Source organism: Microcebus murinus, chromosome X (assembly GCF_040939455.1).
Source record: "Microcebus murinus isolate Inina chromosome X, M.murinus_Inina_mat1.0, whole genome shotgun sequence".
NCBI classification, from domain to species: Eukaryota; Metazoa; Chordata; class Mammalia; order Primates; family Cheirogaleidae; genus Microcebus; species Microcebus murinus.
Window position 1 is genome coordinate 121,962,201 of NC_134136.1, and position 24,445 is coordinate 121,986,645.

The 24,445-nt window shown below is 42.6% G+C and overlaps 1 protein-coding gene and 1 non-coding gene across 2 annotated transcripts in view; one reads left to right on the forward strand and one right to left on the reverse strand.

The window, feature by feature from the left end:
• Nucleotides 1–24,445, forward strand: part of LOC105856393 (protein SSX1-like) — a 28,047-nt gene continuing 3,602 nt past the window's right edge. The window contains exons 1-6 of the mRNA XM_075999184.1: nucleotides 1–215; nucleotides 18,526–18,658; nucleotides 19,087–19,201; nucleotides 19,513–19,614; nucleotides 21,622–21,735; nucleotides 22,175–22,250. Of these exons, the coding sequence (XP_075855299.1) occupies nucleotides 1–215; nucleotides 18,526–18,658; nucleotides 19,087–19,201; nucleotides 19,513–19,614; nucleotides 21,622–21,735; nucleotides 22,175–22,250 (755 nt within the window). The remainder of the gene's footprint in view (nucleotides 216–18,525; nucleotides 18,659–19,086; nucleotides 19,202–19,512; nucleotides 19,615–21,621; nucleotides 21,736–22,174; nucleotides 22,251–24,445) is intronic.
• Nucleotides 7,381–7,544, reverse strand: LOC142865969 (U1 spliceosomal RNA). The gene has a single exon (XR_012916063.1). It is a non-coding gene; the product is annotated as a U1 spliceosomal RNA (small nuclear RNA).

Below are 24,445 nucleotides of genomic sequence, written 5' to 3' on the forward strand. Positions count from 1 at the left end.
ATGGCACCCCAAACTGCAAACAAGGAGCGTGTGATTGAGGCCCTACACAGGGACAAGTTCAAGTTCCCTGGCCACCAGAAGATCCACATCTCAAAAAAGCAGGGCTTTACTAAGTTTAATGCAGATGAATTTAAAGACATGGTAGCTGAGAAGCGACTCATTCCAGATGGCTGTGGCGTCGAATACATCCTCAGTCATGACCCCCTGGATAAGTGGTGGGCACTGCACTCATAAGGGCTTCCACTGTGCTGCCCTCTAGTTATTCACACCCACCAATAAATCCTACTTCCTGTCCACCTGGGGGGAAAAAAGCAGTTCAGGTTGGGGTTTCATGCCAGAAATAAGTTGGTGATGAAATAGTTAACAGAGACCTAAGTTAGATTCCCCAACAAGTAGGGCATTAGTGGCAGAAGCATTAAAAGAAGCCTATGTAGAGACAAAAAATGAACAGAGAACCAGGTTCAAGTTCAGACCTGAGTGTCAGTGAGGGTAGAAGAGTTAACATAGGATCAGGATCAAGGCTCAAATCTAAAGCACCCAGATGATAGAAATATGACCCAAAGTCCAGATTCAATGTGGAGAAGAGAGGACACATAATCTTCTGTGTGATCCTAATTAAAAACACATCATGTCTAGACTTCATTTGTGTTATACAGTAGCTGCTATGGACTGAATTGTGTCCCCTCCAAAATTTATATGTTGAAGCCCTAATACCATATGTGACTGTATGGGAGATAGGACCTTTAAGGAGATGATTAAGGTTAAATTAGTTTATAAGGGTGGAGACCTGATCCTATAGAATTGGTTTCCTTATAAAGAGGAGGAGATACCAGAGATTCTCTCTCTGCCATGTGAGAACACAGCAAGAAAGTGGCAATCAGCAAGCCAGGAACAGAAACTTCACCAGAAACCAAACTCTGCTGGCGCCTTGATCTTTGACTTTCCAGTCTCCAGAACAGAGAGATTTAATTTCTGTTGTTTAAGTCACCCACCCCATCTATGGTATTTTTTTATGGTGACCTGAGCAGACTAATACAGTAGCTATGTACATCTTTACGAGTTTTCTTAAATATATGAGAAACTCTTGGAAATGAAGAATTTCCATGAAGTCAAGATCAAAGCCCATCTCAAGAATTTTTCATGTATATTCCTGGACCTCAAACCCAGAGCTTCTAATCCAATAGGTTATGGACGAGGTCTAATAATCTCCATTTATTTTAACTTTTTATTTGGAAATAATTTCAAACTTACAAAAAAGGTTGCAGAAGTAGTTCAAAAAACTCTCATATACCATTCATCAAGATTCCCGAAGTGTTATTATTTTGCTTTATTTTCTTTACATATATAAAAGACATACATACATATATATATAATTTTTCTGAATCATTTGAAAGTAAATGCCTCTAAATACTAGTGTGTTTTTCCTAAAAAACAAGTCTTTTATAACCACAATATAATAATCAAAGTCAGGAAATTAACACCACTACAACACAATTATCTAATCTTCAAACCTTTTCCAAAATCTACCAGTAGTCCCAATAATGCCCTTTACAGCAAAAGAAAAATTTTCTTTCTGTTCCTAGATCCAGCCCCACCTTATGCTTTGTATTTACCTGTCATATATCTTCTGTCTCCTTTAACCTTTCTTCATCTTTAATGACATTGACATTGTTTGCAGGACCTAGGCAGGTTGTTTTATAGAATGTCCCTTGGGTTTATACTGTCATCTCTAATTCAAATTCAAGACCTCAGGGTTATTCAAACCCTACCTTTTTTCCAGATTTGTAATGCCTTTAATATATTTACTCATTTCCTCAATTCTCAATATATATACAGTAGTCTCAGAATTTCTAACCATACTACTCCTCTGTAAAAAGTGTACTAACCAAAGTACGATATTTGTATACAGTTCTGTTTACTTTTAGCCTGACAGTCTCCATTCAAACTAATTGTTTCTCAAAGTTATTTAGGTTAATTATTTTCTGTGTGGCTGCTATTATTTGTTTGTAACACAGGTTCTTTTGTTTCTCTTTATATTCAATTTTGTCCCCCTAAACTAGGATTAGAGTAATCCTAGTTAAAATAATCCTAGTTTATTTTAATGTATTTATTTTTAATCCTTCCTTCCTCCCTCCCTCCCTCCCTCCCTCTCTCCCCCCTTTCTTTCTTTCTTTTTTTATTTTTATCCCCCCAATGCCCCCACCCCCGGCTCCAGCCACACACCCAGAGACACAAGTCCTGGGCGGGGGTAGAGGAAGAGTGGGCTATAGCCCGCAGGCTGTGGTCGTGCCCCCTCAGGCTCAGCTGATGGCAGAGATCTCAGTCTTGTCTGAGTGAGAGGTTCTGTACATAAAGGAAGGAGAAAGGATCCAGTGACCTCTCAGAGCTCTCTCAAAGCCTCAGGAGAAGCAGCCAGGTCATATGCCTGAGTACCAGAGCACTCAACATTGCCAAGCTAGTCAAGAAAGGCAAAAGGGCATTCTCTACTGTGTGGGGATACCAGGTGAGATGTTATGGGCTCAGCTGCAAGCTTCTAGTCCAAGATGGACTCAGTTCTAGCTAGCCACTGGTAAGCAAGTACACTGCCTTCCTCTCTCCCCAAGTCCTCTGTATCAGGCATCTACCATAATCTTTGTATTTTGCACATATAATCTTATCTTAATTTAAATAACTCCACAAAGTGTTGCAGAAAAAGTTGAGAAAGCTTGCAGTTCAGGGATTTTACATGACTTGGTCAAGATTACAGCTGGACATGGTGGCATGCCTGTAGTCTCAGCTACTTAGAAGACTAAGGGAGGATCGCTTGAGCCCAGGACTTCAAGGCCATAGTGCACTATGATCGTGCCTGTGACTAGCCACCACAGTCTAGTCTGGGCAACACAGCAAAACCCCATCTCTAAAAAGAAAGAGATTACACAAGTAACAAGTAAAGGAGCCAGGATTCACCCTCATGCCTGGGTAACTGGGAACCTTTGTCCTTTCCACTGCTTCTCCGGAGTGTGCCACTGGGAACTCTCTGTGTGAGCGGAAGAGTGTGTCTGGTGGGGAAGATAGTGTTGGGGGAGGCAGAAGAGGAGGCATCTGCTTGTTGACTTTCTTCCAAGGGAACAAAAGTAGGGCAGCCTGGGTTTCAGGACCCTCTGCTTGTCTTCCAAGCATTGGAAACCAGGGCCTGGTGGCATGGGTGATTTCTCTAATGCACTTTCTCTTTCAAGATCCCACACTTTCTTGGCCAGTGTGCTGCATGGCTGCAAAAAGCCCAGCCCCGGACAGGAAGGAATATGTTGATTCAGAAACATTTTTTAAATGAATAAGCACATGGTGATGCAGACTGTTTGTTCAGGACGATGTGCTGCCTAAATTGGAATGTGCCAAACTCCCTCCTCTGATCTTCCCCAGCTCCTCCCCTCCCAGGTCCTGCCTGTTACCCATGTCTTTGTGGCAGGGAGAGTCCTGTTCCCTCAGACCAGGCGTCCTCAAACTATGGCCCGTGGACCACATGTGGGTGTTTTTGCCTGTTTGTTTTTTGCTTCAAAATAAGATATGTGGGGGAGGGGGGGAAATGGGCATTTATTGAAACCTTAAAATCTGTACCCCCATAATATGCCGAAATAAAAAAAAAAAGAAAAGAAAAGAAAAAAAATAAGATATGTGCAGTGTGCATAGGAATTTGTTCATAGTTTTTTTAAAAACTGTAGTCCGGCCCTCCAATGGTCTGAGGGACAGTGAACTGGCCCCCTGTTTAAAAAGTTTGAGGACCCCTGCCTCAGACCCTCAGGTGAATGACTGTTAGTCTGCAAAGCCCAACTTGCCAACTGAACAGCTTCCCCAGGCTCTGAGGTCTCTCCTAGGCATGTGTGTATAAAGTGTTTTTTTCTTCTTCTTGAACCGAAAAGTGGTGAACCCATTAGTTTCTCTACTTTCTGGAACATGTCCTAGGAGGACAGGAACTCATTTCATATATGCTTTCAAGAAGCAGGCATGAGCAAAGCCTCTTCAAGGCAAGAACTATGGTTGGACTTTCTTGAGGGTGACCAAAATAGAGATTATTCTTCCTGGAGAGTCTGCCACCAAAAATTTATCTCATTTTATCTCCCTTCAAATAGGGCTGCTCTTCCCCTCAGCCAAGACAAACATAATTCATTCAAACACTCACTCATGGCCAGACATGGTGGCTCACGCCTGTAATCCTAGCACTCTGGGAGGTCGAGGCAGCAGGATTGCTTGAGCTTGAGACCAGCCTGAGCAAGAATGAGACCCTGTCTCTACTAAAAATAGGAAAAATTAGCTGGGCATGGTGGTGGGCGCCTGTAGTCCCAGCTACTTAGGAGGCTGAGGCAGGAGGATCACGTGAGCCCAGGAGTTTGAGGTTGCTGTGAGCTAGGCTGATGCCACGGTACTCCAGCCTGGGCAACAGTGTGAGACTCTCCCCTCCCTTCCTTCCTTCCTTCCTTCCTTCCTTCCTTCCTTCCTTCCTTCCTTCCTTCCTTCCTTCCTTCCTTCCTTCCTCTTTCTTCCTTCTTTCCTTCCTCTCTCTTCCTTCCTTTCTTTTTCTTTCTCCTTCCTTCCTTCCTTCCTTCCTTCCTTCCTTCCTTCCTTCCTTCCCTCCTTCCTTCCTTCTTTCCTTCCTTTCTTCTTATTTCTTTTTATTTATTTATTTTTTTTTTTTTTAGGCCATATGCTACAGCAGAATATTTATTTATTTATTTATTTATTTGAGACAAAGTTTCACTCTGTTGCTTGGGCTAGAGTGCCGTGGTGTCAGCCTGGCTCACAGCAACCTCAAACTCCTGGGCTCAAGCGATCCTTCTTCTTTCTTGAATATATGAAACATTATTCTGGTTCCAAGAGCCAAAACTCTACAAAAAGCTGTACTCAGAAGTGTTGCTCCTTGCTCATCCCTACTTCCCATTCCCTCCTTCTTTCCACCACATTCCCACCCATTCCCTTTAGGTAACAAATCTCATTCATTATTGTCCCATGGGCAGGCTCAGGGTGAAAGTGTAGAGCCCTGAGAGAGGGTTCGCATCATTCCACATTCTAGTTCTTGTCATTAGCTATCTCCAATGTCCTGACTGCAAGTGACCCCATCTTTTGGATTTCCTGGGTATGATGTGTTGAAGAGAGTGGGGGGATTTACCTGAGCTCTTGGTTGTGGGATCACCCAGAAATTGAGGGGTTTCACTATTTTATTTAATTTTGATTTTATTAAGTAAAGATTGTCCTATATGCCAATGTGGTCAATATGTAGTCATTATCTCTAGAGTAATTGCTACAAGAGTAGGAAATAAAAGGATACAGGGAGTTGTTTTTCTAACTAAAAAACATGAGTTAAATTTTTCCTCTAAATAAAATTTAGTTAATTGTGAAAAACAAACCTTTAAAATCTTTGTTTTGCAAAAGCAAGAAGCTTATAGGTATCAGTAGAGAAAAAAAAACTCATTATGAAAACCTGTAGCAGAAGGGGAGGACGGGCTGAGCAGATGGCCCCTTTCCAGTTCAGGAGCCCTGGATTAAAGTGGAAAGATGATGCTGGGAGCCCCTCATCTTCCTTTCACTGCCTCCATGGTGGTTAATGCCACATCTCCAGAGGTGGTTTGCTGTGAATTGTTTCATTGGAGGCTGGAAGTGGACCATTCACAAATGACCTCAGAAGAGTGTTGGGGCCCTGCTAGGGTCCCTCAAGATGTGACAGTGACAAGTGTTTAAAGAAAGATGTCACTGGCCATGTTTGTGGTTGTATTTGGGTTTGTACATTGGCTAGAGATGCAGCAGCCAACATCTTTAATCAAGAGGTGAAGAGCAGAGAGAGACAGAAGAGGCAGAGAGTGTGGGAAGGAAAAGAGAGTCTAAGAGGCTGTAAGAGAAAGAGGGAATGGAAGGATGATGAAGAGAACGAGTCAGAAAGAGATCAGCAGGTAAAAGGCAGACACAGAGTGGGCCACTTGGTGAGGGTCACATGGGCCACATGGATGGAGGGTCTCCTGCTCGAGGAACACTCATCCAACTCACAGGCAAAACTGGAGCAAAATCAATGAGAATCTAATTCAGGAATCTAGCTACCCTACCCTCTCTCTGGAGGATTTCTTGCCTTATCATCTGTGTCACTGAGTCCCCACTGTTCTTCATCCAGGACAAATTCACATATCTAGTGCAATCTGTGGAGCACACTCCCAAGACAAAAGGTCAGGAAATGCAAGCTTATGCTTTCCTCCCACTGGACAGGACTGGGGAGGACTGGGGGGAGGGGCTAAGGGAAGCAGAGAAACTGCCCTCTCTGCCCAAGAGCAGCCCAGGTATCCTCAGAGCAGGAGTGAGAAGCCTACATCTGACACCCTTGGGACTGGGCTGCAAAAAGTGTCCCCTCCCTATGTTGGCTGTGCCCCACCAGGTCATCTTGTCCAACCCTCTGCCTCCGGGTATCCAGGTACCAGGACACACCAGCTGCACTAGCAGGTTCAAAGGCCTCAGGGGAGGACTTTGTGTCCCAGGCTTCTTGACAGATGGTCTAAGCTACTTTGCTTTGCTGCCCTGCAGACTGGAAAGAATTAGCTCCAGGGTCCAGGGGCCAATGGGGCTATGGGAAGTTCTGGGCCAGAGGAGGAAGAATGCTTAATTAATTTTTCAGGATTTGATGAGCAGTGGTATCTGGATTTTGCTACTGGGAGGCAGTGCAGATCTCAATATCTGCCTGGAATGGGTGCTAAGCCTGGGCACCAGTGCCACCCTTCAAGGATACTATGCTTGGTGGTCCAGCTGGCTTGGGCTACTATCGTAGGGACCCAGGTTACACAGCCTCATTAACACATGGTTCTGGCAAAAGGTTCAGACCACAGGGCTGGGCCATCATCTGAACATTAAGTGCCCAGGTGCCGAGGAAGTTCTGCTTCAAGGAAAGGAAAGGCAAGGTCATTGCAAGTAGAGAATGTTTCAGCCATGGATGATCGTAAGTTAGAGCCTTCACTCAGTTCCCCCTGCCCATGCTTCAGAAGCTAAGCCTAGACACTCTTCACCTCCCATTCCTCCAGAGTTTCTGGACTAGCCCAGTTTCCCAGAAACATCTCAAAATGGAGAATCTTATTTCACACTATGAATTTATTCTAACTTGATCAGCCTAATAGCATCAGGAACAAACCTGTAGTCTGATAGTGTCAAGTTTATTGACCCTTTGCAATGAGGGAAGTTACACACCAGAAGGACCATGACATGTCTCACCAAACAAAGGAAAAGGTAGAGTTATACCAGGATTTGTGGGAATGATGAGATTTATGTAAAATTTAAAAATGAACCCTGCCACATCTGCCCACACAATGTTGTCTGCATGTTTATTGTGAGGAGCACATCTGTGTATGTATCTACTTCTTTTTTTAAAATTAATACCAGGGAAGAGCACAAACACAGTCCCCCACTACCACAAATTATGCAGTCGAGTTTCCTACATGTGGGGAAATTGCAGGGATCGGCACATCAGGAGTGCAATGGATAAGCCTCAACCTGGGAAAATCACCTTTGTGATCATGGTATCTCCCCTGCCAGGTAAGTATGTGTTGTTTGTATGTGCTTCTAATGTAGAGTTTCTCAACCTCAGCACTATTGACATCTTATGCGGGATAGTTCTTTGTTGTGGGGGGCTGCCTTGTGCATTGTTGGATGTTTAGCAGCAGCCCTGACCACTACCCACTAGATGCCAATGGCTTCCCCCATCCCAGTTGTGAAAAATGAAAATTTCTAAGACATTGCCAAATGTCCCTTGGGAAGTGAAATCACTCCTGGTTGAGAATCACTAATCTAATGCTTTATTGATAGTGGTAGTGAATACTAAGTAAAAGGCTTTGTGGAATGGCTTCTGTTTTCACTCTTCTATACTATATTTTAGAAAAAAAGTATTAAATGAGGGGCACATTAAAATGACAGATCTGTAGATAAAGGCAAGCTCATTGTTAAAAATTTTTAAATGTCAGAAATGACTTGATCATCTATCTAAGAGATCTGATGGAATTTGTTTTTAAATAAATAGCTCTTAGCTACTAGAACTAATAAGTGAGCTTAGCAAGGTTGCAGGATACAACATCATCATACAAAAACCAATGTATTCCTATATACTAGCAACAAACAATCAGAAATTGAAATTTAAAAACCAATACCATTTACAATACTAGCAAAGATATGAAATACTGAAGGGTACATTTGACAAAGGATTTGAAAGACCTATACATTGAAAATTACAAAACATTGCTGAGAGAAACTAAATAAGACCTAAGTAAATTGAGAGATATACCTTGTCCATAGGTTGGAAGAGCTAATGTTAAGACATCAATTCTCCCCAAATTTAATGTATAGATTTAACACAATATCACTAAGAACTCTAACAGATTTTTGGTAGAAACTGGCAAGCTGATTCTAAAATTCATATGAAAATGCAAAGGATCTAAAAAAGACAAAACTCAAAAAAGAAAAATGAAGCTAGAGGGCTTAAAACTATGTGACTCAAGAATTATTATAATAATTATAATTTCTGAGATGTCTCAAAAAATTATTAAAAATCTGTAGTAATTGATATTGTGTGATATTGGCATAAAGATCAAACAGATAAATAGAGCAAAGTAGACATAGACACTCCGGACATAAACTCACACACATATGTATTAATAGATAGCCAATTTTTAAGGTGCAAAGGCAATATATGTTAGAAAGCTTAGTCTTTCAACAAATGGCACTGGAACAATTGGATATCCAAATGAAAAAGAATGCACTTCGATTCCTACTTCACACCATATACAAAAATTAACTCAAAATGGATTATAAACCTACATGTAAGACCTAAGAGTATAAAACTTCCAGAAAAAAACACATGAAATACATTTTCTGACTTTGTATTAGGCAAAGATTTCTTAGATATGACTCCAAAAGCATGATCCATCAAAGAACAAATCGATAAATTGGATTTCACTGAAACTAAAAAATCTGCTCTCTAAAGAGAATTTAAAAAAAAAAAGCCACAGATTGGGGAAAAATATTTGTAAAACATATATCTATTAAAGGACTTGTATCAGGGGTATAGAAAGGACTCTCAAAACTCAACAATGAGAAAGTAACTCAATTTTTTAAAAATGGGTAAAAGATTTGATTAGAAGATATACAAATAAGCACATAAAAAGGTGCTCAGTGTTATTGTCATCAGGGAACTATAAATTAAAAACATAATGATATAGGCCGGGCGCGGTGGCTCACGCCTGTAATCCTAGCTCTCTGGGAGGCCGAGGCGGGCGGATTGCTCGAGGTCAGGAGTTCAAAACCAGCCTGAGCAAGAGCGAGACCCCGTCTCTACTATAAATAGAAAGAAACTAATTGGCCAACTAATATATATAGAAAAAATGAGCCGGGCATGGTGGCACATGCCTGTAGTCCCAGCTACTCGGGAGGCGGAGGCAGAAGGATCGCTTGAGCCCAGGAGTTTGAGGTTGCTGTGAGCTAGGCTGACGCCACGGCACTCACTCTAGCCTGGGCAACAAAGCGAGACTCTGTCTCAAAAAAAAAAAAAAAAAAAAAACATAATGATATACCACTATGCACTTATTGGAATGGCTAAAAATTAAAATGAATAACCACAGCAAGTGTTGACATAGTTATAGAGAAGCTGGAACTCTCATACAATGCTGTTAAAAATGTAAAATGGTACAACCACTTTGGAAAACATTTTGGCAGTTCCTTTAAAATCTAAGCATGCACCTAAGTGGACACATAGGTACTACAGTAATAGGGTATTAGGCAGGTGGGAGGGGGGCGGGTATATACATACATAATGAGTGAGATGTACACCATCTGGGGAATGGTCATGGTGGAAACTCAGACTTGTAGGGGGGAGAGGGCATTTATTGAAACCTTAAAATTTGTACCCCCATAATATGCCAAAATAAAAAAAAAAATTCTAAGAATGCACCTACCATATGATCCAGCTATTCCACTCCTAGATTTTTACCCAAGAAGAAAGGAAATATATGTCCATACAAATACTTGTACAAAAATTTGCATAGCAACTTTATTTGTAATAGCCAAAAGCTAGAAACAACTCAAATGTCCATCAGTGTGTGATGGACATTGTAAATTAATAAATAAATTGGGACATATTCATACAACACAACCACATAGATGAATCTCAAAATAATTATACTGAGTGAAGGAAGTTAGACAATAAGGGTACATACTGTATGATACTATGTATATAAACGTTATATTCTAGACCTTGAGCTTGGATGAAAAAAAGAAGAAAAAAACTTTATGAAATATAAACTAATCTTTAGTGGCAGAGAGCAAATTAGTGGTTGCTTGGAGTTGGGGGAGCAGGCATAGGGGTGGGAAGAAGGGAGGCATGGATATGTTTACAGTCTTGATTGTGGGGAACTATCTATATATCTATGTCAATTGTACGTTCTTAATATGTGAAATTTATTGTATGTCTATTATATCTCAATAAAGCTGTTTTAAAAAAACTGTCACAGATAACAGAAGTCTCTCAAGTGATGGTCTATTGTACCAGAAATACATACAAGAAAGTCTAAGTTATTGAACCTTAAAACTGGCAGATATATTTTTCTGACATCATACTCAATAGCAATGGTTTACCTGGAGGAAAATAACACCATCTCTCACATCTTGTATTTTCTCACTCTTCTCAAGTAATATAGTTGTGATTATGCAAAATTCTATCTTTCTGTTATACTTCAATATACAGTTTACTTCTTTTAGAAAAAGAGTGGAAATACATACACTATGGAGCAGAAGAATCTTGGGCTCGAAGAACAGAATTCTTGGGAAATCACGGGGAACTCCCAGAGACACATAATGCTGGCCTTTTCATCCATCCATCCTAGTGTCAGAAGGGCCACAGCATCCTGGGTCTTATGGCAGGCCCTGCCCTCACACAGAGATCTGTCACCAAGACCAATGCAGAGGATCTCTCCTGTTCTCTTTGTGGAAAAGTGCTGTGCACAGAGACTTCTACCATTCTGGTTTCCCACACACAGTCTGTAGCCCTGACAGTCAACATGTCCTTCCACACAACTGGCCACAGACTATCCTGCTTGCAGATGTGTCTCTGTCGTTTACACATGCTCTCTGCAGGCACTTTGGTTTAGAATCTCCTCCTGTGGTGGAGACTAGCACTGTGGTGAAGGATCAGCCAAACATAGTCTTCAGTCCTTCCTCTACTATTTGTTGACTAACTTTGGACAAATCCTGGCCTCTGAGTCTACGTCTGTGGCATGAGACAAGGCTAAATAATGGCCACCAAAGATATTAAGGTGTAATTCTTGGAACCTGTAAATGTTACCTTATTTGGAAAATGTTTCTTTGCAGATGTGGTTAAAGTTAAGGATATTGACATGGAAAGATTATCCTGAATTATCCAGGTGGGCCCTAAATGCAATCACATGTTCCTTTTTTTTTTTTTTTTTAAGAGATGGAATCTTGCTATGTTACCCAGGCTGGAGCACAGTGGCTGTTTACAGATGCGATCATAGCTTGTTACAGCCTCAAACTCCTGGGCTCAAGCGATCCTCCTGCCTTAGGCTCCTGAGTAGCTGGGACTGCAGGTGCACACCACCACACTCAGCTAACTTTTTTCTTTCTTTTATTTTTTTCTATAGAAACATGGTCTCATTGTGTTGCTCAGGCTGGTCTTGAACTCCTGGCCTCAAGCAACCATTCTGTCTCAAGTGCTGGGATCCCAAAGTGCTGGGATTACAGGTGTGAGCTACCATGCCTGGCCATGTGTATCCTTATAAGAAAGAAGCAGAGGGAGATTTTAAGAGACACACAGAGAAGACAATGTGAAGATGGAGAAGAGAGAGATTTGAGGATGCTGGCCTTCAAGATGGAAGTAGCTGGCCAGATGTGGTGGCTCATGCCTGTAATCCCAGCACTTTGGAGGCCAAGGTGGGAGAATCACTTAAGGCCAGGAGTTTGAGACCAGCCTGAGCAAGAGCGAGACCCCATCTCTACAAAAAATTGACAAATTAGCCAGGTGTGGTGGTGGCATGCCTGTAGTCCCAGCTACTTGGGAGGCTGAAGCAGGAGGATCATTTGAGCCCAGGAGTTTGAGGTTGCTGTGAGCTAACGTTGATGCCATTGCACTCTAGCCACGGGACAGAGTGAGACCCTGTCTCAAACAAACAAACAAACAAACAAACAAACAAGATCAGAGAAATGTCCCCAGAAGCCAAGTAATGACAATAGTCACCCAAATCTAAAAAAGGCAAAGAAAAGATTCTCCTTAGAGCGTGAGGAGGGAATATAGCCCTTCTGACACCTTGATTTCAGCACAGTAATACTGATTTCAGACTGCTGACTTCCAGAACTGTGAGAGAACAAGTCTCTGTTGTTTTATGCCACCAAGTTTGTGGTAATGTGTTACAGAAGTCGCAGGAAACTAATACAGATTTTGGTACCTAGAAGTGGTGGTGTTGTAACAAATACCTAAAAGTATGGAAGTGGCTTTGGATTGGATAATGGGTAGAAGCCAGAAGAATGTTGAACAGCTAAATAGAAAGAGCCTAGATTTACTTGAACTGATTCTTGGTAGAAATGTGAACACTGAAGATAATTCTGGTGAAGGCTCAGAAGGAAGTGAGGAGCATGGGAGAGAAAGCCTATATCACCTTAGAAATACATATATAATCATAACCCAGAAAGTCAGAAACTGGAAGAAAAGCAATTCTTGTTACACACCCGCAGAAAACTTAGCTAAATTGTGTCCTACAGTTGTGTGAAAAGAAGAGATTGTAAATGATGAACTTGGATATTTATCTAAAGAGATTTACAAGCAAAGTGTTAAGGGTGTGGTCTGATTTCTTCTGGCTGCTAATAGTAATATGTGAGAGGAAAGGGACAAATTGTAACCAGCTTTCTGAACAAATTCAATGACCCCTGTATGTTTTTTAATAGTCTTCTCCTTTAACTAACTACTTGACCTCTTAAATTGTTTCCTAGAGATGGTGGGTTTTCTGCAAGACAAAGGAACTGAGATTCTGAAGGCCCCTGGGCAAACTCTCTGTTGCCAAGATTTACCTTCCCCCACAATCTGCCCCAAATGCCCTTAGCCCCTTGTTAGTTTACACCCTGACCTGCCCAAAGCACATGGCCCCTCCCTTAAAAGCCCAAGATCTCTTTTAGTAGAAGAGATGGGGAGACAGATTTGAGGCAGCTTCTCCCATTCTTCCGACAAGACTTCTTTTGTACTAAAAATTCCTTTCTTCCTTGGCAATCCTCATCAATAATCAGATCTTTGTGTGACAAGCAATTTGGCCTAGGCCGGAAACCCCCTTGCAGTTGCAGGCAATCATTACTATTGTGACTTGTATGTCAGAAATGTCATCTATAGGGAAGCTGAAGGGAGCCTTTAAGAAAAAAAAAATCTGAAAGCAAGCGAAGCAGGTTGAAGTTTGACAAGCCTAGTCAGGTTTACCCTCAGCTTCATTACCTTGCAACAAAAAAGTGATTATGTTAAAGATCTTGAGATGGGAAGATTATCTGGATTATCTGGGCTGGCCAAAATGTAATTATAAGTGTCCTTATCAGATTAAGGCAGGGGATATTTGACATAGACAGAAGAAAAGAAGGCAATGTGACTACTATGGTTTGAATGTCTCACCAAAACTCATGCTAAAATTTACTTGCCATTGTAACAGTGTTGAGAGATGGGGCCTTTGAGGGGTGATTAGGTCATGAGGGTTCTGCCCTCAGACTAATACAAAAAACTGGTACTGAGAAATGGAGTTGTTATTAATGTAAGGGCCTGGTTGCAGCCCAAAGCTGCTGGCTCACTTGTGCGAGCCCGGATAACAGAAAATTGGCCCAAGGGAGGAGTAATCGGCTTCTGGAAACTGCTAGCTTGAGGCCCAAAGGTAGAGCTATAGGCTAAACGCATATTTCTGCTTCTGAGAATCGCTTGCTTGCAGCTAGACGCATAGGTACGGTGCCAGATAAGGGAGAAAGGCCCCTTTGCCGCCAGCTACCAGTCCACCAATCATTTTAAAGACTAACACGCACAATCAGCTTGTGCAGTGCGGGTGTTCAAGAGGGAGGGGGGATAAAAGGGCAGCCCCAGCTTTGGTCAGGGTCCTTGCCTGTAAGAGTGACCACTGCGCTGGCACTCTAGGGCCTGGACCCTGGCTAGCCAGAAAATAAAGCTCCTCTTGAGTGATTGCATCCTTGGTGTCTTTGTTCGTCTGCCTGGCGGGGTGCAGGAAGCCGGTCCCTAACATTATAACAAATACTTCAAAATGTGGAAGCAGCTTTAGAACTGGGTAATGGGTAAAAACTGGATGAATTTGGAGAAGCAGGCTAGAAAAAGGCTGTTTTGCATTAAGGGTGATTCTGGTTAGAGCTTAGAAGAAGATCCCAGAACTAAGGAGAGCCTAAATCTTCTCAGACATTACCTAAGTAGTTGCGAGTGGAATGTTAGTAGAAATATGGATGGTAAAGGCCATTCTGATGAGGTTTCAGATGGAAATGAGGAACAAGGTATTGGAAACTGAAGTAAAGGCCATCCTTGTTATTTATATAAAGTAGCAAAGACTGGTTGAATTGTGTCCATGCCTGAGGGCTTTATGGGATGCAAAATTTAAGAGTGGTGGACTAGAATGTTTAGTAGGATAAATATCTAAGCAGCAAAGCATTCAGGCTGCTGCATGGTTACTTTTAACTGCATAAAGTGAGATGCAAGTGCAAAGAAATACTTAAAGACAGAATTTATTATGAAAAGGGAAGCAGAGTAGAAGGATTTGGAAAATTCACAGCCTGTCCATGTAAAGAGTGAAAGAGCATGTCTGGGAGAGAATACTAAGGGTGTTGCCAAGTGACCATTTGCTAAACAAATTAGCATGGATAGAGGGAGCCACATGCTATTCATAAAAACAATGGGTATTTCAAAGATCTTCCAGGCTGCCTCTCCCATTACAGTCCTAGAGCTCTCTAGGAAGGCAGAATGTTTTCGGTGGATGTGCCCAGGGCACCGTCTATGGGCTTACTTCCTGGGGCCACCTCAGGGCTCTGCTCCCTGCATTCTGGCACAGCACTTCCTAACCACCCCATGGCTCAAGCAGGTCCATGTGCAGCTTGACCCGCCACTCTAAAAGATATAAGTGGTAAGCCTCTGCAGCATCCATGTGGTGTTAAGTCTGCAGGCCTGCAGAATGTAAGAGCTGTGGGGCCATGGCAGCCTCCACCTAGATTTCAAAGAACTCTGTGGACTCCTGGAGGCCAAAACAGAAACTTGACACAAGGGAGGAGCCACCATAGAGAGTTCCCACTAGGGCAATGCCTAGTGGAGCTATGGAGGCAAGACTGACATTGAGACCCCAGAACTATAGAGGTAACAGCATGCAATGCCAGCCTTCCACTGAAGGCTGTTGAAGCATGGGCTGAGCCCAGCAAAGCCATGCAGGTGAGGATACCAAAGGCCTTGGGTACCCACCCCCAGGGTGTTCAGGAGGTAGCATATGCAGTGAAAGATTATTCTGGAGTCTTAAGATTTAATGTTCCTCCTATTGGGTTTTAGACTTACCTGGGACCAGTAACTCTTTTTTTTTCTTGCTTATTTCTCCCTTTTGGAAAGGGAATGTCTATCCTATGCCAGTCCCATCATTGTATTTTGAAATTAGATAACTTGTTTTCATTCACAAGCTCGAAGCTAAAGGGATTTGCCTTGGGATAAATCATGCTCCATGAGATCTGGAGTCTCACCTGTACTTGATTTAGATGAGACTATGGACTTTGGACTTTTGAGTTGGTGCTGGAATGAGTTACGGCTTTTGGCATGGAATTAATGTATTTTGTATGTGCAAGGACATGAGTTTGGGGGGCCAGGGGCAAAATTTCCCCATCAAAATTCATGTTGAAATTTAATTGCCATTGTAACAGTGTTGAGAGGTGAGGCCTTTAGGAGGTGATTAATGCCATTATTGTGAGAGTGGGTTAGTTATCATAAGACTAGGTTTGTTATAAAGGGGAATTCGGCCCAATTTCCTCTTCTTGTGTGCTCACCTCTGCTTTCCACCCTTCCACCCTGGGATGACCCCCACCAGATGCCGGTGCCATGCTCTTGGCACCGGCATCCAGAACTCCCAGAACTTCCCAGCCTCCAAAACTCCAGAATCATGAGCCAAATAAACTTCTGCTCTTTATAAATTACCCAGACTATGGTATTCTGTTATAGTAGCAGAAAGCAGACTAAGACAGGAACCATGGAGACAGAGACTGCAGTGATGCAGCCACAAGCCTAGGCATGCTGACAGTCACCAGAAGCTAGAAGAGGCAAGGAACAGATTCTCTCCTAGAGCCTCCAGAGGAACACAGTCCTGCTTATACCTTGATTACCTTGATTTCAGCCCTGTGAAACTGATTTTAGATTTATAGCCTCCATAATTGTGAGAGAATAAATTTCTGTTGTTTATGCCACAAAGTTTATGGTAATTTTTCACCGTAGCCAGAGGAAATTGGGGGTGATTGTAGGGAGTTATGTAAATTTATGTTAAAGATCCTTCATAGTTTTAAGACACATTCATTCATTCAACCAACCAACAAATAGTTGAGTCAGTATAGAAGAGTAATTAAAAGCACAGACTTTGGATTCAATTCATCTTGGAGGTGAATCCCAGGTCTGTCACCCACTAAGTGTGACCTTGAGCAGGTTGCTTAATTCTCTGAGCCTTGGTCTCAACATCTGCACAATGAGGATGATAATAGTACTTAACTCAAGAGAAAGTTGTGAAAATTAAATGGGAATATGCACATAAAGGGCTTTGTGCTGGGTGAAAGGGCCATTGCCCTGTCCCTGCCCTAAGAGAGCTCTCTGTCATTCTGGGAGGATCAGAGCTGTAGATGGAAAGCCCAAGGGGGAATGGGGATCCATTGGAAGCACTGGGGATGGGCATAGGGGAGACTTTCTAGAGGAATCAACTCGTGAGCCTCCTGAGGGACACAGAAGCCCTAATTATATACTCCTTTTAATACTATTGTTATAAATATTATTAGTATCAAGGAATAAGATGTGTTTCTCCTTCTTGGGTCTTCCTGAAAAAGCAGATATAAAGTGGTTTTTTTTAAAGTTTAAAGTTCTTAAGTTACTACCGAGTTCATAGGAAAGAGCCCATATCTGATGGGAAAGATTTGAGATGGCAACCGGCCACACAGACACCATTTATAAAAACTAAACAACAAATGTGCAGCAGAGGGTAGGATGAATGGAAAGGGAAAATCTGAGCATGTGTACTGACAGGCACATAAACAGGCTCAACCAGGAGTAGCCAATCCCAGAGGAGGGCAACTTGCCTCTGGTGAGAAAATCAGTCTCCACCCCCTTTGAGAACGTCCTGTCCCTGGAGCCTGGACTGAGTAGACCCCATATTTGCTTCACTTGTCCCGCCCACTTTCCTGACTTCGGATTGGCTAGATCAAGTTCACTAACTTCCCTGATTGGTCCAGCCTCCTTTGGCAGTTGAAATGCAAACTTCATCTTGTGGAAGGACTCTTCGCTGCCGCTTCACCTCTGAGGTAAGTTATCTCTGAGGGACACCCTGAATGTATTAAGGACGGCAGATAGAAAAGTTGGGGGCCTCTGTAGAGCACTCAAGTATTTGAGTTGGGCTTTTGCTGTACCTCCCTAGATCCTCAAGATCCTTAGGACTGAGCAACAACTAAAGCCTTTCAGGGCGATACCAGTTGAGCGGAGATAAAACAAACTGGTCTGTGAGACTCCCTAACTGCTATTCCTGAGGGAAGCAAAATTTGCCTTAGCCTGAGAAACCCTCAGGTCAGCCAAATGCCCCTAAATTTCCTTAACCAGAGATAACGGCAAATAGCCTCTGCCTAAGGGACTATATATTGCCTCTGGGGCAAAGCAGCAATCTTCTTGGTCCCAGAGATTCCTAAATGTCCTCTCCTAAAGAGATTTCCAATGCCTTCAGTTTGGGGAGCACCAGATTGCTGTTTTTTAAAATGCCACATTCTCTCTGTCTGAGTGATGTCTGGTCCTGTAGTCTCAGAGATTCAAGCTGTCTTCACTCTAGTAATTTACAGATAACTCATAATAGCCTCTAAATCCACTCATTAGCCATACCCATTTCTCTTAGCAGAACCGAGTCCCGCATCCCTCTGCCTGATGACACAAACTCATCAATTAGAGAGACCATATGATCATTAGCATTCACCTCTTCCCTTTTATCTCAGAACAGTCCCCACTCAATAAAATTACACACTGCTTCCCCAGCAAGGGTCTTTATATCTTTCCTTCGGGATAAGCCAAGCTCCAGGGGTACTAATAACAACAGTAACTGAACCCCTCTTAAAGACTCAAGGATGCTTTGCTCATGCCATAGAAAATCTGTCATCCCTAATCAATAATACTTCTCCCAGAGACCCCTGGCTCCCTCCCATGTCCTTATTCAGAGATAGATAAGTTCAGGATGGAGATATGTAGTACCTAATTCCAGGTGACTGGGCATCCCTCAGTCATTTCTCCCTCCATAGGACCTTTGGTCTTGTAGCTGGGCAGACTCAAGGTGTGTCTCTTGTAGATCGGAGTGCTCCCAGTGCCATGGATAGAGGCCGTTCCTTTGCAAAGAGCTCCGGAGGGGATGCTCAGATATCAGAGAAATGCAAGGTGAGTTGATCTGGAGGGGACAGAGTAGTGACCCAGAGGACAGTGGGCAGTGTCCAGATTTCTGAGGATGTGGGGACTAGGTACTGGGGACAAGGGGCAGGGTCTCGGGGGAGATCTGAAGCCTTGGGAGCTTGACATTCTCACTCTGTCTTCACCTGGCATCCCTGAAGACAACAGATCTGTGACCTTGCACTACTTTTGGTGACTCTCCCTCCATTCTAGAAGGTGGGAGGAGAGGAAACTAGCAGGATTAAGCACCTACTGCATGTCAGGGGAGAGGCTAGGGAATGTCACCCATGTTCTCTCAGCCATGATATCACCCAGGTGGGATTATTGTCCCCAGTTCCCAGATCCAGCTCAGAGGAAGCAGCCCCAACAGACACGTCTAGCTGAGTCACTGCCAGAATTTATTTTTCTTTCTTTTCTAGACCTTCAAGGATATTTCCAAATACTTCTCTAAGGAAGAGTGGTCAAGGCTGGGATACTCACAGAAGACAAGCTATGTGTATATGAAGAAAAACTATGACACCATGACTCGTCTAGGTAACAGAAAGCCCTGGGTACATATGAGCGTCCCTTTAAATGCTCTGACTACTTCTTAGGCTGCAGCAAATGCCTCGCACTTTCCTTTTGTGCAGGGGGAAAATCCCAAGGCAGTTTCTGGGCATTCTGCTCTTCAATATCCAGTGCAGGGCTGAGGACAGCGACAGGCCACAGATCTGGATGCTGGATGTTTCTCTCCTGTGGGCCTGTGTTCTGATGAGCCCTGCCATCTGTGTGGCATCCCAGCACCCCACCCCCCATTCCTCCACTCAGCTTATCTCTTAAAGAACAAATATTTTACTTCTTTCTAGGGCTCAAGACCAACCTCCCAGCTTTCATGAGTTCTAAAAGACGGGCCATAAAATCCCAGGCGCAGGGTTCTGCAGGTCAACGTCAGAGCCGCAGGAATCAGAGTGAGTGGACGGGAAGGGGCAGGAAAGGGTCACCTCAAGCCCAGCTGCTTTTCAGTCCAGCTGCCTGGGAAAGATTCTCAGGCGTTTGCTCCCTCATAAACGCCAAGGCTCAGTGTAAAAAAGTTGGATGCAGAAGGTTAACTACAGAGGCCACTCATATAAAATTTCAAAACATGCAAAATAAGAATATATATTCTTATGGATAGTAAGTAAATGGTAAATGTATAAAAACCTGCATGGGATTAAAGCCATCAAATTCAGGAGAGTGGCTATAAGTGGAGAAGAAAGGAGAGCAGAGATTGGTGAGGGCTGCACAGACAGCTTCAGCAGGGACTTGTTTATAGTGTTTCTAATATTTTGAATAAAGAAATCAAAGAGATCTGAAGTCATTTTGGATAATATTGAGACTGGACTCAATGTTATTCCCCATAATTTTCTGTATGTTTGGAATATTTCCTTTTTTTAAAGGATATGTTCTTGCTAAACACTGTTAATGAATCAAAGGGTAATTGAGAAAATTCTAATTAAAGTGTAAATCTTCCCAAAACTTGCAGAGTCAATTTCCTGATAGTGCATAGGTATTGGATAAATATCTTAAGAGAGAAAGTGATTAACACCTTATGTAATGAAGATAGCTATTTCCCTCTTTTTTTTTTTTTTTTTTTGGACAGTCTCACTTTGTGGCCCAGACTAGAGTGAGTGCCGTGGTGTCAGCCTAGCTCACAGCAACCTCAAACTCCTGGGCTCAAGCAATCCTGCTGCCTCAGCCTCCCAGGTAGCTGGGACTACAGGCATACACCACCATGCCTGGCTGATTTTTTCTATATATATTAGTTGGCCAATTAATTTCTTTCTATTTATAGTAGAGATGGGTCTCACTCTTGCTCAGGCTGGTTTCAAACTCCTGACCTCGAGCAATCCTCCCGCCTCGGCCTCCCAGAGTGCTAGGATTACAGGCGTGAGCCACCGCGCCCGGCCTGTTTCCCTCTATTTGATCAAAACCAAATAATCTTTTTACTCCCAATCAAACGTGATTCTATCTGTTGAGATTGGAAGAGAGTTTGAGAGAACAGCCTCCCCCGACCACACATGCTGAGCACTCCCACTTACTAATGAGCAGAGACAACATAGGATGAAAAAGGGACAGATTCTAGGGTATAGTTCTTTGTACATTTGAGTAATACACACAATCCTTATAAAGGGGTTGGGATGTGTTTACTTGCTTTTCTGCTCTGACAGCACAGTTGTAAGATGACAGGGTCAGAATATCCAATACACCTATGACTCTGAAACTAAACCAGCCAGATTCTACAAGCTCCTATGATCACTGTAAGAGGTCTGAAAATTTAGTGCTTGAGTATCCACAAATTGTTTGACATTAAAGGAGTGTCTTTATACTGGAAACGTTTCAGAACCACTGGACTAAAATCATCCATGGTTCATCCCACATTTAACAGCTTGAGGTATAATTGTCATACTGTAAGATTCACCATTTTTTTTTTCTTACTCCGTTGCCCAGGTTAGAGTGTAGTGGCACAATCAGAGCTCACTGCTGCCTCGAACTCCTGGCCTCAAATGATCCTCCTGTCTCAGCTTCCCGAGTAGCTAGGACTACAGGCATGAGCTACTGCACCCAGTGACTCGTCCATTTTAAATGTAAATTGATTTTTAGTTGTCAGACATCTTTAAGTGGATACAGTTCAAATTCCCAAACAACCAATTTACTTCTTTGGGAAATAAGTGAGAGATATGTAATGAAATAGGATGAGACTGTGACAGGGTTAAGACCACATTTTATAAGCCATCAGAAGGAAAATTCTGAATTAATGCTTCCAATAAGTGCATAAACCATTACTAAAGATAATTCAAAAGCTAATCTCAAATAACTCCTCAACGATGACTAAACTAGTAACTCTACTTCTGAATTCCATGATGCTACAGGAGTCTCTCTAGGGTTTGGAAATATTTACCAACAAAGAAAAATTCTGATTTATCACCCTCTCTTAGATGAACCTCCTCAGGGGGCTTCTCGTGGGCAACAGAGAAAATGCCCAAAGGTGAGTATCTCCCAAATATCTAAAGGACCAGAGAACCTTTGTCCCTCCACGGATGTGAACATTGGTAAGAGTGGGAGAATATAGAAATGTCCTAGCCCTCACTGCCTCCCTTTGCTCATGTCTTTATCACAACACCTGATGTAGCATCAATGGCTTGATAGTACTTAACACAATTGTGATAGCTAATAATTCTTTTGTTTTCAAAGTGATGCCAGATAGTATTTTAAGCAGTTTGCACAGATTAATTTCTTTAATCCTTATGAAAACTTCCATGATGTAGTTTCCAATTATCTCCAAATAATGAGGATATTATTGTTATTTATAAGTAAAATAATAATAGTAGTAAAGTTGAGGCTATTGTGGTACAGAGACATTGCAGTGGCAGTGCCCCAAACCATTTCAAAGCTCATTCATGTTTTCATTTGTTTATGAAGTTCAGGCGTTGTCCATTAGGGCTTTACCCTATAGGGCTAGCTGATGCTTCCATTAGATGCTGACTAAAGGACAGCTGGCCTCTGCTCTACTTCGGGGCCACTCCTATGGTGTGAGAATACCTCTGACTGTCATCCCCTCACTATTGTGAGCTCCTTGAGGGCCTCGTCTGCACCTGGGGCATCTCTGAAGCCCCAGTCCCAGCCCAAGGGAGCCTTCAGAGGTGCCTGCATATTTACTGAATGAGTGATTCCACGACTGCAGTTCAGAGGGTAAAGGGATCTGACAGTCGGATAGTCAGCATGGAGACCATTATAGAGCAAATCCAAAGAAGAATCATGGGAAAAAGTGTTAATTTTTATTATTGTCACATTTAAACAGTATTTATAAGCTCAGAAAGTATTTTCCCTTAGCCTGTTTTACATGTATTGTTCACCATTTCATAAATGAGGAAGCTCAGTGAAAAATACCTTAAGATTGCTGGCCAGTGACACATCCTGACACAACAGAATTGGTACAGGTACCACCTTGTCTAATTCCACATTCATTGCCAGGGTAGGTTGGTGTGCCACATCTGGCACCGCTTTTTTTGCTGCCTAGATTAATTGATTAATTTCTGTGAACCATTTCTTTCCTCTTCTTTTCCTATATTCATCTCCCCCACATCATTTTGTCCAGCAGTGCTTTGTCCCTGTGTATGTTTTTATATTTACCATCCCAGTCGCTGCCTACAAGCTTAGACATGATCCCCTATATTTTATAGAAGCCGTTTTTGCAGACCTTGTGGATTATTAAAATGCTATTCTTCCCCCAGATCTTCTGTATACCACACTCTCAGTTACATGGAGATTTTTGCTTTTTGCAAAAATGACAGTCTGAAAAGAGCATGAAGTCAAGCATTCTAATCCTGGAAACTAGTCCTTCACTGCTCATTTAGGCCATTCCTTTCGCTTCTAACCCCCCTGTTCCTCATAATTTAGGTACAGATAATGTAATGATCTCCCAAAGTTGTTGAGAATATTGGTTAAGGTAATGCATGTGAAAATACTCTTTGTAAACTCTAAAGCATCAGAGAAATGCCATTGACATTGTTTATATGTGACCTTCACATTAAGAAAGTGATGCCTAAGAAGCCAACAAAGAAAGGAAATGATTTGAAGGGAGTGTCAAGAACACGTGGCTCGGAACGGGCTCAGAGACAGCTGTGCCCCACTGGAAAAGCAAGTACCTCTAGGAAGCAGACTAAGAAGACAGGTAAGAGGAGATAACTAAGGAACAAACCCTCTGGCTTTCCTTCCTATGTTTGTGTGTGTGGTATAGGTGTGTAGCATGGACCTTGAATGGGCCTGGGTGCAGGCTGGGCTGAAGAACTCACCCAGCACCAGCTGAGATGTTAAAACGTGACTTCCAGAACCACAGACTTGAATTGTCATCCATATAAAAGCCATGTGACTTTGGGCAAGTCTTCTAAATTCTCTGAGCTCCAGTTTCCTAGTCCATAAAATGAAAATAAAGAATCGTAGTTCATAAATTGTTTGGAGGCATTAAAGGTTTTTTGTTTGTTTGTAGAGACAGCAGTCTCATAATGTTGCTCAAGCTGGGGTTTTTTTTGTTTTTTTTTTTTGAGACGGAGTCTCACTCTGTTCCCTGGGCTAGAGTGCCGTGGCATCAGCCTGGTTCACAGCAACCTCAAACTCCTGGACTCAGGCGATCCTCCAGCCTCAGCCTCCCAAGTAGCTGGGACTACAGGCATGTGCCACCATGCTCGGCTAGTTTTTTCTATATTTTTAAGCTGTCCAGCTAATTTCTTTCTATTTTTTAGTAGAGACGGGGGTCTTGCTTTTGTTCAGGCTAGTCTCAAACTCCTGAGCTCAAACAATCCGCCCACCTCTGCCTCCCAGAGTGCTAGGATTACAGGCGTGAGCCACCACGCCAGGCCTCAAGCTGGTCTTAAACTCCTGGCCTCAAGTCATCCTCCCGCCTTGGCCTCCCAAAGTGCTGGGATTACAGGTCTGAGCCATCATGCCTGGCCTGGAGACATTAAATTAAATCTAGAAGGCCTGATGATGGGAAAGGTATTCAAATAATTCCATCTGTAATAACCTGGGAACATACCTTACTCAGTTCAATCAATGCCTGACACTCAGTACAGGCATACCTCAGAGTATTGTGGGTTCAGTTCCAGACCACTGCATTAAAGCAAGTCACACACATTTTTTGGTTTCCCGGTGCATATGAAAGTTGTGTTTACACTATTCTGTAGTCTATTATGTGCACAATAGCATTATGTCTAAAAAAGTACATATCTGAATTTAAAAATACTTTACTAAAAATCATCTGAG